Source organism: Pseudomyrmex gracilis, unplaced genomic scaffold (assembly GCF_002006095.1).
Source record: "Pseudomyrmex gracilis isolate BER0280 unplaced genomic scaffold, ASM200609v1 scaffold_57, whole genome shotgun sequence".
Lineage (NCBI taxonomy): Eukaryota > Metazoa > Arthropoda > Insecta > Hymenoptera > Formicidae > Pseudomyrmex > Pseudomyrmex gracilis.
The window spans coordinates 30,491-49,014 of record NW_018020641.1 but is presented as its reverse complement, the minus strand read 5'-3'; the positions used below and the strand labels follow the sequence as shown (position 1 = coordinate 49,014).

Here is an 18,524-nt window from a genome sequence, read left to right as displayed (position 1 = left end):
TATATATATATATATATATATATATATATATATATATATAAGAAAGTATACACTTTCGTTAGTAACTCATTTCTTAAACGTTTTTATCACGAACATCGAAGATATTAGATATTCCTGACGCGAGCAACATCGTTTAACCGGATCAAACGCGATAAGTAGCCAGCTATTAAGAGTGATATACGTGGGTGGAGATATGGAGATAACCCTGAAGATGACACGTTGTCTTCTAAGAATGTAACGGTGTACGTTCAAAAGAGATGGAAATTGTTATTTTAAAAACACTTTGTTTTTGTAACATGCGAGTGTAAAATAATATAATAACAAAGGTAATATAAATAATATAAAATCACCAAGGGTAAAATTAGATTTAAATTTTTTAAATGTAATTTGAAATTAATTTTTAACTTAATTTTAAAATAATTATTCTTTTAGAAAACATACTTGTAACGAAAAAAAATCATAACTTGATAACGAAAAGAAAATTGTTTGTAAGAAATGTCGAGTAAATTACAGAAAATTTTTCACAATCTATTCAAAATAAGAACTCCAATCAGAACTGCGAAATTCCGATGTGTTGGAGTGCTAACTGCACGGCTTCGATGAGCAGGTTATATCATGCTATGTCAATATTACATAACGATAAGATTGCGATGTGATTATGAATTTCTTGCGATGATTACAGTAGTATTATTTGAGAATATTCTTTCAGTCGGTGGCAATTAAGCCAATCGTGATCGGAACATGTAACGTCGCTCTTGCAATAACGCGATCGCGAATGTGATCTTGGCGAGCTTACGAAAACTGCAAAGTATAGCCGTGTGAAACGTGAGCAAACCTTTTTTTAACGGATCAGCTGTTGTGTGCCGGTGAGATCATCGCGCGCTTCTTTATACGTACACAGTTACGTATGTCGCAGGTTTTGTAATCACGCGCGCGTGATTCTTGTACCAAAGTATTGTAAAACCGCGCACGTTGAGTAAAGCTACCAAATAATGCAGCTAAAGTGTTTTATTCTCAATAATAATTATTTTTTAATATGTATATTACATATATGTATCCTCGATTTTGTTCTTTTTTATCATATATTATTCGACTCGACGATGTGGAAAAAACGCGAAGAGAAAAGGATTCAATGTGGTCTTGAAAAACCTTAACGCTACTGCATATTGTAATTCATACATATATACATATATTTGTCAAGTTTTGTACTTAATGAGCCGATATATTTGATCAGGTGAAAGAGCACACCTGAAGCAAGAAAAAATATCGATTTGAACAAGTTCCACTGGTGAGGCAACAGATGTCGGTACCCTCGCGAATCCCGCGAACCGGGTTGAAGTCCTTGTCGAGAAAGAGAAGCGCGTGCGTCGCGCGCTTGTCGGCGCCGTTTAGTGACTCGAACGCAGCTGAACCTGAAGTGCACTGAAGCCGACCGAGACTCCGCCGCTCCGACGAATTATCGTTCGTCTTGCGTTCCCCGTGTTGGTGCGTGCACACATACGATGTCGCGCGCAAGCAGTTAACCACCCGCGCCTTTTCCTTCCCTCTTCTCCACCCGTCTCTCTCTTTTCTTTCTTCTTCTCTCCCCAGTCAGCGCTCTTACCATTCTTCGACTGCTGGCTCTCCTTAACACGCGTCGCGACGTGCGTATACACACGCGTGCTCCCTCCCACTTGGATCTCTCGTTCATTATCTCTCCTTCTTCCTTTCTCCGCCAATCATCGAGCCGGGATAAGCGAGGAACGCGAGAGCGCGGCGTCTCGGAGCGAAACAACGTCAGTTCAGTACGCTCGTGTCCTCTCGACGTGCACGGAGTCGCGTTGTTGATCGAGTTTTCCTCCGCGCGATTCGCAACTAGGCTCTTTTTTTTGGAAGAGGATCGCTGACTGCGAGGAAGAGAGAGAGAGAGATCGATCGACCGCTCGGCCCCGTGGATTTTAGAGGCCACGCTGCGCGCGTACACCATTCGTCAGGTAAAAACTGTTTTCTTGACAATACGGCACGTCGCACCGGCTATAACCGGTTGTTCTGTAAATTCAGAGCTCATTCGATTAATCAAAAACGATCGAAAAACCTCGATTTTGAGCGCTCGGAAGACATTTTTCATTGCTCCGATCTCGCTCGATCATTTCGTTCGCGAGCCGCAGGACGTTCGGGAAAGGTACGTACACGCCCAGAGAAAAGGAGCTCTCTCTTCCAGACCAGGTTTTTGGCGTACGACAAAGTTTTCAGAGAGTTCAAAAATTCACTCGATGAATCATTAGTTATCTAATTTCATGATAATCGCGACTAATGTTGTTATAATCGATTTTGTCATTTTTTAATATTCGGTATTTTGATAAGTACACTGTGTTTGTGAATTGATTTATGTATGTGATAAAAAAAATGGCTTTTTTATCGCTTGTCACATCATCGATTATCACACATCCTGTATCACAAAAAGGATGTATCAAATAAGTTTAAAGGAAGTCAAATAAGTCGATTAATCGGCTGTAATAGAATAATTTACAACCGACGTGTAAAAAACTTCGAGACCGGAAACCTATTTAAATTCGTGACAAGCGGCGAATCACCCTGTATAATCCTCGATCGAGCGCGTACTCGGGTGAAAGGTCGCGTTGTTGCCGATCGAATCGCGTCGCCGGTGAGTCTGTCCCTAATAGCGGACTCGCATCGATCTGGTAGGAAAATTGCAAAAAGGACAGGCCTGCCGGTGTGTTTAGTTCGCGGGGAAGTGAATAGGAAATGGAAAACAGAGCAGTGAAGCGCTAATTCTCCCGAGCCGACGAATGTTTGCGTGTTGCTGATGAACGAGCGAAGATTGGAGAAGAATAATTTGATCATTTTGATCCACACATTAGGAGTGACCTTTTCCCCGGGAATTGTGAAATTTCTTTTGAACGTTATAGGTGTCAATAAAATTAATTGTTAAATCCGGTCATCTACTTAATTACCAAAATGAAAATCAATCATGTAATTTTCTAATTCCGAAGGAAGTATACATATGGTATTCAATATAAAATCCAAGCGCGAGAATATATTTGGCAATTTGTTGACGATGACGGTGACAAATTATTGGCAATTCGCGGTAGGACGCTCGAGCTAAACCTAAACCGTGACGTCCTTAAGGATCGACGTTGCCGCAAACAATAGGAAGTGGCGGAGGAGAGATCGATATACACACGCTACAAGTACTCGATAGTATTCTCTCGAGCGCGCCAGTATCAGTGCCCGTCTCACTACCGGTGAGAGGACACGCGGAAAGAGACGCGCAGAGATCCACCCGGTGGTCGCCATAGTAACAGGCCATCTTGACACACTGCAGCCATTCTCCCTGCCCGTTTCTCCGGAAACATCATGCTCGCGCGTCGTCGCAGAAAAGTAGACTTGTCGACCCTTCAGGTATAAATCGACCGAGTTCTGAATTTCTTTTTCAAAAACGGGAAAGTAGAACGTGTCTTCGGAAATCTTCTGGTAATAATCGCACGTTCATCAAAGCTCCCTCGTTTAGCGTGGAAAGGATTTCGTTGTCAAATGATAGGTCAGTAATTTCATCTTCGATATATGTGTCAATATTCAGGTGAACGTAATAAATACGACGTACATCGCACATTTGTAAAACGAGTTCGTATATATAACGATGTAGCTTTATAGTAGTTTCTATATTCCGTCGCGCGCGAAACATCGAAATGTGAATTGCAATATATATAAAAATGTATATTTGAAGGAAAAAAAAGTATATTATCGACCGCGTCTCCATGTTCTCGCACGCGGAAAGCACGCACGATTAAACCGCGAGTGTTTCACGTCACGAAGCATGTGTTGGTTTGCATTATAATAGTCATTATAATGCAAAGTCGTAATAAACTTGTCTTTTAGACCACATTGTCGTAGACGACTTTGTTCTAAGAAGTCGCGTTAAATTATAAAATAAACTTTGTAATACGCATAATAAACGGAAAAACACACACAATATTAATATAAAATATTTTTATAATTATAGCGTATATAATGCGAAAAATTGTATACTTTACGGGATCATATGTAACGATCACAAACCAAACACTCGTAACAAATACTTCTGTTTCTCTCTTTTTTTTTTTATTTTTTTTATTTTTCTTCGCTACAAAAGTGACTCTTAAATAATTTCACAAGAAATGCCCGTCACGCCAGAGATGCGCGGCACGATAAAATATTTGCTCAAGTTTTACGCGTTGCCTCGTAAAAGTACGACAATTCGAGCGATTCGATTCGAGATCACGTCAAAAACTACGTTGCAGTAAAAAAAAAAAAAACCAAGCCGAATTAATTGTAAGATCACTCGCGTCATTAATTGTTATCTTTGCGCGCAATCAACGCAAGTTTTTAATATTTTCCGTATTACGTATTGATATCAAGCAAGGGAAGTTTTTTTACTCAATTCACCGTACGCTTTTCTGAATATTCATATAAAAAATGTTCGTATAAAAAATGTTGTTTAGCAAAGTTTTTTTTTAGTGTTGATACATACATAAGCAAGTACGTTTGCTGACTGCAGTTTTACGATCGCGCTTATCACAACTTGTTTATGAGTTTCAGACACTCGCCTCTATCGATTCTCATTGTATACGATTTTCATCGAAAATAGACTTTTAACATCTGACACGTACAGCACCAATACGCACCTATGTGTACGTATTCAGAATAGCGTGTCGAGCTTATCGTTCCGCAACCTTGTGGCAAGCAAGTTGATATTTATTAATTTCAAATTATCGCGACTTGGAGTTAGAATGCATTGTTTTTTTGCGAACGAAGCTGTGAGTAATAACACTTGGATCAACCTTGTGCTAGATTAAAGCTACTTGGTTTTAATATATATATATATATATAATTTTCCCGAGCGCGTTGTGTGGGTTGAATTCCTGTTCAATGATATCATCGATTCGATTAATATTTGCAGAACTCGCATGGCATTAATTTTCAGTGTTCACATTTTATAAGATATTCAAAATCACAAAATGATCAACTTTTTTTTTCTTTTTTTTTAATGTAATATACACAAAAACATGTAATAAGTAGCGAATTCGGTAGGTTGCACTAGTGCGCACCGAGTGCGACTTTTTTTTATTGAGAAAGTCGCACTCAGTGCGCACTAGTGCAGGCTACCGAATTTGCTGATACACAATCACTTTCAATGTATCGAATGCTCGATTTTTCTCATTAAAAATTGATGAGAAAGTTAATCTTGTTTTCGTCCGGAATATGTTAGAGAAAATAACGAGTTGATCCGATCGTGAATAAAGCAGGCGATTAGGATGGTGATGTCACGGTTTCAAGGCCTCACTCGTGAGGTGTTTAACTACCCGATGACGCCAGACTCCGGTGCCTATTGCTGCGCGTCAGTGCGTAAACAACAATAGCATGTGTAGATCGTGCAAACTGTTAAATCGATATTATGCAACAGAGTCTCGGAGACTCTGCGAAAATCTTTCAGCGATCTTGGAATTCAGAAGTGTTCAACGTATTTTGACAATGTTTTCGCGCAAATAATCTTTTTATTTGTACAAAATACGTTTATTTATACGTCTTATTTATTTATATGAATTCAAATGTTTGTTTAGTGCAAAAATAATAGAGTATAAATTCTTAAATCTTTAGTTCTGAAGAGATTCCGAATATTTAAGTTGATAAAACCCCGCAGATTCGAAAGAATTATCAATTTGTATGATTCGAGGATTTCAGTTCGAAGTTGTTATCTATGCGAGGATCAGTCTTCATCTCTTCTTCATCACATTTTCTTGTTTATTTTATCGAGCTTTCTCGCGAAGATCATCATATCTCGAGCGACAGCTTCATATCGAAAGGTACACATTCTGCGAGTATACTCTTCGCACTTTCCTTGCGCGTTCGAGGGAATCGTTATTGACGCGCAGGATTGAATCTACCAGCCGGCAACCGTGGTTGCAAACCGGTTCCCAAGCTTCGTCCTGTCTGCATCCGACATTTTCGGTCCCTCTCTTCGATTCTCCGATCCTCCGTTGACTCGTTTTGGTCGATTACACGTGACCGTCGAGGATGTTGCGCAAGATCATGAGTCCCTCGAAGCGCATTCCTCCGACAAGACCGAGTTCTCGAGCTATCGTTCTCACTTTTTTTTTTCACGGAGAGACTCACACGGATCCCTCGTTCGAGGGCAGCAGACGGCTACTTGCAGGCGACCTACATCGATCGGCGAAAACTGTAATAAAACCTGTTACCGGATAAAATTGAAAACATGTTTCAAGTATAAATGTAAAATATTTATGTATAATTAAAGATTTTTTTTGTTCGTCGATAGAAATTGCTATCCTATCAAATTTCTCGATATTTTACATCATCTTTCGGTGATGACCGTTTGATTATTATAACACCAAAATATTCTCAGATGTCAAACGCTGCAGAGAGATTGTACCATTCAATTATCAACACCGAAACGCTCTCAGAAGTCACAAACACTGCAGGTTGTACGGTTTGTATTCGATATTATTCGACGTAAACCGCGATATCACAAGTGATTGTGTATATACCTATCAAAGCAATGAATTTCAGCCTGCAGTAGCGAGAAGTGGATGAAGGCTAACACGCTCAACACTAAACCTCTCCTAGTAGCTTATCGGACGCGCGCATGAGATTGCCGTAATGACCTATTTATCAAGCAAAATAAATACCTCGTTAACTCTATTCCCAGCTGAACGCGCACAATTTTTTATCTCGGCGAATGACTCACGTCACGCCTGCGAACATCGGAATTTTATTTTATATACTACGCGCACATTTTTTTTCACATCTTTATCTTTTAAATGTTTATCACGTGTGTTTTCAGCGGTATCTTAAATTTCTATTTTTGTCGCGATGACACATTCGCATTTCATTCCGTGGCACATTTTTTCTCGCAAAGTCTACACTCTCCAGTGAGTACAAGCGCATATGTACTTACGTTCTTCTCTCGAGAACCCTGTGACGCGCCACCGCGGAATATGTCGATATAATATTATCCCATTCCCTTTTCCCTTACCCGACTATGAGCTTTCAAGATGCAGCCAATTTTTCTCGAGATCGTTTTTTCAAACATGCCGATCTTCCATCTTCCTAAACCAGCGGAATAGTTCCCTAAGGATATTCATCGAATCGAGTTTCATGAGTACGCGACGTAAAACGATAGATAGATGCACTTATATAGCGTGTCCTGAATCCATCAAATATGAGCAGGTGGTGAAATGACGCAATTTAGCGATGCGGAACGCTCGCACACATATAACATTTAACTTTTGGATAAATTACTGAGTATAAATAAATAATCTAAATGCGGTTTTGATAGTTTCCAACTAAGAGAAATGATAGTTTTTAAAAATATGCGTTGAATTAACATACGAAATATTTTTTAAAGTGTAAATTAACGTTACATATTTATTCAAATTAATTTTAATTTAAAAAAAACTACAAAAAATAATATCCTCAGGAGTCGCATCTGATTTTTTTTAGATTCCATGCAGAGTCGTCTCGCTTATATTTTTACTTCGGCTATTAAAGCAAGTGAAACTTCTCGCAATGTTTACTATAAAGCGGCCATTTTAAATTATCTGTACAAGTATCTATTTAGAACATACTTTTTCTATTTTTTGTGTTCTCTCTCATTAGTATTAATTTCTTTCGTATCTTTCCTTACGTTTTATTCGTCTTTTGGCACTCACCGCGACATGAATTATTCGCAATAGCACGTGAAACGTGAATCGGACATCTTTCCCGCAGCGTGGACGAAAATAGAAGAGAACTGCACTTTAGATATTGCGCTTTTTCGAAAGACAGACAGAGAGAGAGAAAGAAAGAGAGCTCTTGTCTTTCCCGATTGTTCATTGCGCGAATTATGAAGCGGCCATTTTAAAGATTCATAGCACAAAGCCGCGCCACCCTGATATGCACTCTCGACAGTTGGCAGTCTGTTGTACGCGCGCTGGCAAAGTGCCACTTGTGCAACACGTGTATGCGGGGGATTTTCGCAAAAATGTAAACGAACGATGGCGAAATTCCGAATTGAAACTCATCATCCGCTGATATTGCGCTTGGGGCATTGTTCTCACTCGTCTCATTTTTCGTAGATACCGTTCAATTAATCTCTCTGCAAATTTGTTATCAAATCGACGACAAATCACCTAATCAATGATATTCTTCGTTCGTGTATGTAAGAAGACATAATCATGATGGATGTTTCATGCGAGAAGATCTTATTTCTTGAATTAAGCCAGTATAGGGTTAATTATTACAAATTAACCTTCTCACTCACATTGCGGATAATGACTAATTCCAAGATACATAAATTGAGAAATTTCGCCAATTTTCGCGAAATTACTTTAACGACAGGAAAAAAAAAGCTGTATTATTAACATGTTAAAGAGCGTAAAAAAAGAAAGGAAATATCTAAAAAAGAATAAAATAAAATAAAATAAAATACAAAAGAGATGCACCAAGTTAAACAAACTAATTAATGAAATACGGCATCCACAAAAAAGCTAATGCAAGTAGTTCAACATATTTATTAATTAATAGAATTTATATATTTACATATTTAGTTGATAAAATAATATTTTACGTTTCGATTCTCGATTTCGATCATCATCAGAAATAAAATTCTTCAAGTTGAATGTTGAAGATACGTAAGATATTCTATATACGTCAATCTATTAGTCAAAATAATATACATAAAATCAATACTTTCGACACTACTTTTTCGACAGGTATTACAAATATGATACTTTGAGCACGGTAGGGATTAAGGAATAGAATGTCACGGAGTTTTCGGAATTGCGTTGCGCATATTCGTTCGTTGCAATTCCGACGCACACGTCCCCCTCTCTTATATTTGTATACCACACAACAACATCATCCCAACGAGAAATCTCTCGGTCCATCAACGACGCTGCACCGCGATGCGTAACGTGAATGACATCGTCGGAAAGTTATGTAAGCGGCAAACGAGCAATCAGACGAGCGACTTGCCTCGTCGCTTGCTGGATAAACACGCGTTCAAAATGCTCCGGGCGTAAGATGGAATTGAAACGTTTTACGGTTTTTTCCAAGCTTTTCTAAGAAATTAATTATAACTTTTATTCCATTTAACCGAAAAATATATATTATAAAATAAAGATAATTTTTTACCATTTTTAATCATAAATATTTTTGAACAGTTTTATGTATTTGTGTTTGATATTTCTAATTAAAATTTTACTAAAAAAAAAAACGCGAAAGATTTATTTATTGTTGTGTTATACGCTTATTCTTTCACCCAGCTAGCAAAGAATTACCTTAGGTATATATATGTGAGAGTGAATTATCTTGCATGTGTGCGTGCAACACGGGCGTTTGCGAGAAATGGTGCTGCGCGCTCCTGACGATAGGACACGCGAAGAGGCGTGGCGACAAAAGCGGAAGTTAAATCGTTAAATTTCGCTCGGCTTATTTTTTTCACGAGTCTCGCAAAAAGTAGCGGAAATCCGTTCTTTACTTTGTTATCCGAGACCCGTTGGTTCGTCGAACACAAAGACGGTCGTTAAGCGCCTTCAATGAAGAACGTGAAAGTGAGTTACTCAGAAATTGCATTGCTAGTAGAAGGAAAAGACGTTACACTTATAGGCTATAGATACAAACCATTACCCCATTTCTCTCTCTATATATAAAACATATGTCTCTATTATATGTTACTATAATTTATCCCACAAATATTCTGTTATAAATATAGAACAATATTCTTATTTTAATATAAAAGTGTTGACAGACATTTAAACAAAAAAAAAATGATTTTTTTATTTCAGTGAGGGTAGAGAAAAAGTACGCGTCTCGTTGCTAGGTCCACAACCGTCGCCGGCGACGCCCGGCGTTCTCTTGCTGGAGCCGATCACGCACTCGATAGGACATCCGATAGATATGGCCAACAATACCGCGGAACTTTTGACCACGCACACCGAACACACCACACCTGCCTACCACGCGCAGATCAGGTAAGTTTCACTGTGTATCTTGTTACAATAAATTCTTTGCGGAGTTTTCTTATCATGAATTGTTCGCAAGTTTTTGCGAATAATCAACAACTATTATCTCGAAAAATTAACTTGTTAGAAAAAAAAATATAATTGACTTTTTATATATAAAATACATTATATTATTATGTTTTTGAAAAAATTATTATTACAAAAAAACAACAAATTAAGAAAAACATATAACAAAATTATCGAAAATGAGAGACACTGTCCCCGGAATAATTAGCCTCCCGCGCACGATTCGCGCGACCCTTGACTGTCTTAATGGGCCGGAAGTGACGTTCCTTTCTCTCAATCCCCTCCTCGCCTCGTGTCTCTGTCGCCTGGTACCGCCGCGCTACCAAATTATTTGCGATGGTTCTCCACAGTTGCGGCCTATTCGTGATAGATAGTGTATTATCCGTTACACTGTCATCGTTATCTCGTGAAGACTATTTATTTTTGTGCTCGTTTACAACCGACCCGATATCGTGTAATTAAAGAGAATTTTTTTTATCTTTCGAAAATTCTACGAAGTAAAACACGCGCATATCTCTCTATTCTCAATACCCTTTATATAATATTAAGGATGCGCCATCCCCGCGCTCGGCGATACTATGATATTACTCCTCGTCTTACACATATACATGTACATATATACGATTTTGCTATCCATTCATACACACGCATATATACACACCTGCGCGCATGCTCAGCGCCTACACAATCTCCGCGTACAATACAAATGTATCTGAGCTCAACGTAGAGCTTATACCACCAGCAGTAACCTCCTCCTCACCGAATCGCGGGCAGCAGCGCCGACACCGCCGCCACACTGCGCTCCCGGTCCCGGTGCGAATACGTACTCGGAAGTGCCGAGAGAAGCGAGACGGAGGAGAGGCGCAACGACGAGGTGGAGGAGGACGGGAAGAGATCGATATAGCGTGGGTGGATGTGCAGAGGTGCGGTAAGGCCGCCGCCGCCAGTCGTGCTGTCGGCTGCATCGGTGAACAATTCGCGCGCGCGTTCCATCGCTGTTTCTCCCTTCAAATCGGTCTGTCTTTCTCCTCCTCCTTTTCCCCTTTCTCTCTTTTTCTCTTTCTCTCTCTCTCTCTCTCTTCTGTTTTTTTATCTTCTCCCTTTCCCAAGAAAGCGCGCTCTCTCTTTTTTTTTGTTCCTCCCTCCGATGCTATCGAATGCAGCCGATCGCGAAAGCGCTAATCCTCGGGATTGCTGCGTCTTGATGACGCGATGATAACGCCACGGTCCAGCGGCGGGTTACGGTGATAAGGCCAGTGACATAGTGACACAGTGAACGAGTCAGTGCAGTGATCCCGCGAGATCTTTCTTCCATCGGGATTAAGAATCGAAACACGATTGGCTTCGACGACGAGTGAGTCCGGAAGGCGGTTGCCGAGATCGTTGCCGAGATTCGCTTCGCCGTACGATTGTTTGTGTGACTTTCCAAGATCTTTTTTTTTTTTTATCTTTCTCATATCCCATATCTCTCTCTTTCTCTTTTGTTTTTTTCATACACGTGCGTGAGCAGGGATGCGTGTCACACACGGTTTTCTCGCACGTTTGGAATGCTCGCTGAAACTTTATGATTTGAATAGCCGCGCGCGTAACCTGCCGATTGCAATCTGTAATGAAAAACGCGCGTTCTAGTTTTGCAATTCATAATGCAAACGCAGTGTTATCAATGTTTTTTTTTATTGTGTATACATATGTATACATGTAGTTACGTATTTTTTACGAAAATCACTTGAGCTGCTCCGAATAATATAAATCCGAATGACGATTCTGCGACGCGGTTATACAATGCTTGTAAATCATCTCGAATTTTCAGTTTTACATCTTTCAAGACTTCTTGTTAGGTAGATTTTATATTTTTCTTAGTTTTTTAAAGACGTATTTCTATATATATATATATATAAAACTTTTGTTTCACACACGTAAAGTTTTGTAAATTTCTTATATAAAGAGTACTTTACTCTTTCTATAATCAAAAAATTTACATTTTTTTTATCAGTAAATATCATGAAAAAAATACGTGAAAAAAACAATCGCGCGAGTGAATCTTTTGTGAAACAAAGGAGAATAATCGCAGCAGTTATTGACTTTTTCCACGTAACATTTTGCTTCCGTGTGTATTTCTGGTAGTTCATACTACACGACTATACTACTGTGCATTTTTCTTTGTTAGCAATTTTATGCAAATTATATTATTTTAATCAGCACAACAATTATTTAAAAACGATCTGTAATTTTAATTTTGATATAAAATTCAATTTTAATTGTTGTTTAATAGTTGAAAATTTACATAGAATATTTGATAATTAAACGTATCTGATTTATTCTTGGTCACTTTTATGACTTTTAAATCGTTTCGAGCAAACATGTTTTCAATTTGGCGTCGTGGAAGTTACGAGAGACTCTTGTGAGTTGGAATTCGGGATGATCCAAAAGTATCCAAGTTAGAAGCGAGGCGTGCCAAAGATAGCGACCAAAGGAACGACGACTTTGTCGGGAACCGTGACCTGCCTAGAAAAGGTTCAGTAAAACAATCAGATAAGAACCTTGCCGCACTCATCTAATTGCTTAATTAGACATGGAGTCAATGGACTTTTTATCAGAGTATGTCGTTATATTGATCTTGAATTATTAACTAATTCACTGCTGACATCCGCGATATTTTATTTGTATTAATTTTTTTCGCGATATTAAAAACCGATATTTCTCCAATAATCTTATTTCTCAAACTCTACAAATGTTTTTACAAATTTTATAAGAAATTATAGAATTGCAAATTAAAGCAGTTTGAGTATCAATCGTGAAATACCATTACAGATTTATTTAGTTGATTATTGCTTTTTATCTCTACATACAGATTTCTCTATTATTGTGTTTGGAATGCGCTTTAGACGCGGCTGCGAAGGACGTGACTTATTACATTTGCATTCAGACGACTGTCGCGTTCATAAAATCGCGAAAACACATTTACGAGGGCGTGTCGCGCGTAAAACGATGCACTAAAGATGCATTTCCAAGAGAAGAATAAGTAGAGACGCGACAACGATGAGAGAGAGACAGAGAGAGAAAGAGATCGCATAGCGTGAATTTTTTGCACCGAGACGCTTCTTTCTTTCTCTCGTTGCGCAGCACATCTGAGATAAACACTCGTTATACCGGCATAATACAGGATAATAATAACTTTTCGAGACTCGCATGTGTGCGCTTCGCAACCGGTGCTTGTTAATGCAAAATAGAAGAATTATAATGCGTTATAAATATTACTGCGAGCAGATTGAATTCTGCAGTGACTCAAGAATAATAACGTGAATAAATGATATTGAACAAAATGTAATATTAAAGAAAATCATTGTTCGGACCCGGTGACAGGCTGTTTGAACGGCTGTTACCTTGTGACATAATTTTTGCCCTCACTCTCACGACCTCCTCATTTGAATGACGCTCGCCCTCCACCTCGTTGATCTCCATTAAATGCCTTCACGGGAAATTTGGTTGCACCATGTATTACCTACAATTACCAATTACGCGTATCGATAAACACGAGTAACATCATTAGATTATAATCAGATCAATACTTTAATACTTTTATAACAATTATTAGCGGTGAACAGTAGTTTGTTTTTGGTGATGAATTTTTTCTTGGATCGTAATAATCTGTGAATATATATTTAACTTGCAAAACATTACAAACACATTACAACATACAATAGATTTGTGTGGAAAAATGTGTCTTACGTAGAAATTTATATTATGTTTGTAAAATTTTCTTAAATAAACAAATATATATTTTGTGAATAATTTGGAAAGCGACTATTTTGATAACAAAAATCTCTGAGACGCAGTTTTCTCGTGTATTTTTAATATCTCAAAATGTCTTCGCGCAACCGAGCTTCGACTTTAAAATTGCGTTTAAATTTGTTTGAAAATCTCTTACAAATCATTAATTCAGCAAAAGAGAAAATTTATCGCGACTCTTTTGATTTTGACGCAAACCAATTCAAATTTACACAATAGAAGTTATTTTTCACTGATAATTGATATAATTGTACAAACATGGCGCTCCAGATATCTTGTAATCTGGGTCTAATTGAGTATTGCATCCATATCCCTTTTGATATCCCTCCTACCCTACTTACAGGCATCAGAGAGAGCCTGGTCCAGGTACATGATGTCGACCACGCAGCCGCGGTGGCGTGGTGAATCCGTGACGACGGCGCAAACGCATGCATGCATCTCCATGTTGCGTGACCTTACACCCATTGGCCCATATACGGCACAGATCACAGAATTAGGTCGAGTTCATAGATCTTTCTTTTATCTTTTTTTTCAATTTTCGTCTTTGAAGAATCGATTTGTTTGCTCGACAGCTTAACACTTTTAATTATAATTTTTTAAAATTAAATTTACCTTTAATAATGTTGTTTTCAAAAACAAATATTATTACATTGATCTTTAATTATCCTCATTATCTAATTGAGAATCTTTAAATATATCATCCGCGTATGTATTAAAAAAAATACTATAAAGTAGTAGAGAAGTAAAATCCATCTACCCCCGATCCTCAATCAACCAAAAGAAGCGCAATTCAATCTAATTTACCGCGCTGCAAAGACGATGCATGCATTTTCTCGTAGGAAGAACAGCCGTGACCCATATTCTTACCCCAGTTGTCCAACCCCCATAACCGCCGAGCGCAAAGGCCGAAGGGAAGAACACGACGGTATGCATCCTGTAAGAGGGTGCGTCATTAGATAGCAGGCAGGGCGAGGCCGTGTCGATCGTTAATTGGGATTCTGAAAATGTCAAACGGGCTCGATTGTGAAAAATTGACTTGCTTTCGCGCTGCAACGGAATCGATGAATATAAAGATGTATAAAAAAAACCGTTGTCCATCATCTCTTTGCGCCCTTTAATGCTCGGGATGATGCACCACCTCTTCGCATCCTCTTATTCAGCGGTTGATGGTCCGCCCTACGGCAGACTGAGCACAAACACAGAAGTCAAGTCAGGAAAAGGTCGATATTCCTTCGAGTGAGAGAAATAGCAAGCAGGTATTTCGAAAGGAGAAAGTTCATACGAACATACGTGAGGAAGTTCAGACAAACAATGATTAATTATCAGATTAGATCTGCTAGATATGGATCGTTGAAAAAATATTTCGCTTTATATTTTTATTTGGATCTACACGTGTAAGTAATATCAGTCCTTCTGTTATTTTTAACGTACGCAAGTAATTTGCAATTTATGTTAAGCTTAATTTAATTAAAGAAATATGAAATTGAGCAACGGATGATTGAGAATTAACTATCCTTATATATTTCGAAATACAACCGAACGTTTCTGCTTTTTACGAGGATCTTTATCAACAGTTAGACGTGCTAAAAAATATATTGTACAACAACTCACAGATATGTAAAACACAAATAAATGTCGAATAAGGTTGCAATAAAATTTGTTGCGTCATGAAAAAGTAAACAATATAGTTCATATTGCAACTTGTCTCTCAAGAAAATAAATGGTTTAAATGATTTCGCACATTGAATTTCCGCACACGTTAAATGGTCGATAGAGTTCCATTCATAGAGAAGAAAACAAAGTCTCTGTGTGTTAAGCGTCCCGTCGTTGAGCGAACAAACCTCAAGCGAACAAACCTCAAGCGAATTAACGGTCGGTTTCTTGTTTGTTGAAGAAAAACACTCCAAGTTCTTTTCGCGCGTTCGCATGTCGTTCCATACAAATGTACTATATTCTTATGCGGTTTATTTTTACATGCATACATACGTAAGAAACGAATTAACAATACCGTCCTTATCCCCGTTTTGTTTAAATATAGCAGATCGCGATCCGTCCCCGTCCTTGTTGAAATAATCAGAATTTCTACTGATTCTTGATAAAAGTCTGTCTGATTTGCGTGTTGTTTTATCGATGAATCAACCATCATTGAAGCCGTACGTCGTACGTAAACAGTGCCGAATCGATATCTAGTCGTGTTCCGCTAGGCAACTAGTTGCACAACTAAGTCGCATATCCCCTGAAATTTTCTTCACTCTCTCTCTCTTTCGACTTAAAAGCTGTTAAGTGCGACTGGTCACGTCATTACATGGTAGATTGTATTTTTTAATATCATTTGTGTTCCATCAAAATTAATTTCTCATCTAATAGGAGACCGTTTTTCTTTATACTCCTTAATAATACAGCGACAAAATTTATACTTATGCGAACTATCGCATGCGAACACTAGAAATGCGAGTAGAATGCGAATCCGAAGAGCTGCGTATTTCTACTTAAAACGCTGACTCAACGTGTAAATTTCCGGGCTATTTTCGAGCGACCTATGCGCGCATTCGCGAAAATATCGCGGATGAACAAATCGCTGCGCTGCCGTTTTTGAGAATTTCTTTCTTTTTAACGCGCGGAAAATATGCTAAATGTGTGCGAAAGCAGACGTCGACGATTTGACCAGTTACTTGCAAGCGCAAGTGGACATATCGCGGTGAGAGAAATGAAGAAAATAGGTCACGGACTATCCCGAAATAGGTCGCTTCTCGATACTGCAGCTTTTACGTGACGGAAGTGCGTCTTGCGACTTGTCCGCGTTTACGAGTAGTTTGCTAAGCTTATCCGACAAACAAACCTTTGTTTGCCACGAGAGAGAAGGAATCTTGGAAAGTTTCTCAGATAGAAAATAATATAAAGAAATGACAGATTTTTGTCGGAAAAAAGTCTGGAAAAGATCGCGATGCTTACGATCGTTGTAATGATATTTACAATTATAATCGTCGAATTCTCTCTTCAGATTTCAGAAAGACATGTAATGTCGATGCTCAAATATATCGAAATTTTTTCTCTATGTCAATTATCGCCACTTTTATCGTGATACTTAGTTCTTTAGTTTTTTTTACTTCGCATAGCCGCGTGCTGTCAACTGGGTATATTTTTGACAGTTCGATATTATTATGAAAGGTAATATAAAATTAGCACGTTTGCAAAAAGACAAATGAAAGATGTAAAATAAATTATTCGGTTTGTTAGTTGCGCAGTTTTTACAAAAGCATTACGCAACCGATCTTTTCCTTGTAATATTTCAAAATGTCGTGCAGTCGTTCGCGATCGTGTGTTTCATCAATCTTCTAGTTTCTTAGAAGCCAGAAGGCAGATAAATGGACACTCGATAGGCGATTTCGTAGCAGACACTCGATATACAAAACACAAAACACTCGACGCGGAAAACTTCCCTCTTGATTTGGCAAGCCCGGTCAACTCCAAAATAACGCGCGAGATCCTTTTCTGTCTCTTTCTGTTTTTTCGAATGTTAGAGAGAAAGAAAAGCAGCCAATACCGAAGAGAAAAAGAGAGAAAGAGACAGAGAAAAAGAGAGAGAGAGAGAGAGAGAGAGAGAGAGAGAAAGAGGAAAAAAGAGATAGAAAGAATTAGAAAGAGAGGAAGATTTCTCTCTCTCTCTATGTCGCGACGCGCTTTAAAAATAAAGTCTTATGTTGCTCCTCAAGTTTGCTCTCGCGAAATCGGCCAAGTTCTTTTTCGTCGAGGCGGAGACGTTCCGGTCAGTCTTGGATCGTTGGAGTTTTTTTTTTATAAGAGTGAGAGCACGATGAAGTCTACGAAGATCAACTTCACACTTAGTGGAGCGTGAAGGAGTGAAAGAAAAAAAAGGAGAGAAAGAGGAAAGGAAGGAGAGAATTTCTTGAAGATTACTGTCAAATGTTGCCGGGAGCAATCGAAAAATGACGACCACCCACGGCGGCCACGTGTACTACGTGATCAAGGTTCCGAAGGACACCGATGGCAACGAGAGGTAATCACATTTGACAGCTCCTTTACACAAGCATCTAAACCGGAGGTATGCCCTATTCGGCGTTTTTGTCGATGATGTTTGCGCGTCTCTTCTTCTCGCCTCGTCTTTTGTCGAGTTGTTGCGTGTACACAATGTCACATTCTGAAAGCTTCAGATTTACGAAACGCTTTATCGTAAAATGTTTTCTGACGATCGCGAAGCGTTATATGAAGCGACATGATTTTTATCAAGGTATTTTACGCTTCCCTTTCTCTTTGTTCGAAACGAAACTTGATTCTTCAGAAAAATATATAAATTCGCAGAATATAAAATATAAAATAAAATAATATTTTTTTTTAAGATTTTTAATTGCACGTATAAAATGTCTTCAGAAATGATACAAAACCGTTCGAACTGTTGTATCACGGCGAGGTTCTATTATCGAAATAATAAACTCAAGCGTCCAATGTTTCTCTCATCACTCATCTCTCCTGGTTCGTCGGCGTGTCTTCCTCATTCTTTTTCGCACGTTCCTTAACTCTCTCTCTGTTCTTTCCGCCACCTTATCTTCTTTTCACGTTCTGCTTTCTTTTCATTGCAAGAATAGTCGAGTAAGTTCGATCGCCGCGCGACCATGCGCCGAGCTATGCGCCGCGTCGACCTCAAAGAGC

General features: G+C 38.6%; 1 protein-coding gene across 3 annotated transcripts in view; it reads left to right on the top strand.

The window, feature by feature from the left end:
• The window catches only part of LOC109853971, a 53,604-nt gene that overhangs the window by 31,196 nt on the left and 3,884 nt on the right, over positions 1–18,524 (top strand). For all 3 annotated transcript variants that reach the window (XM_020426596.1, XM_020426597.1, XM_020426598.1), the window contains one exon: positions 9,825–10,010. In XM_020426596.1, coding sequence (XP_020282185.1) covers positions 9,825–10,010 — 186 coding nt within the window. The remainder of the gene's footprint in view (positions 1–9,824; positions 10,011–18,524) is intronic.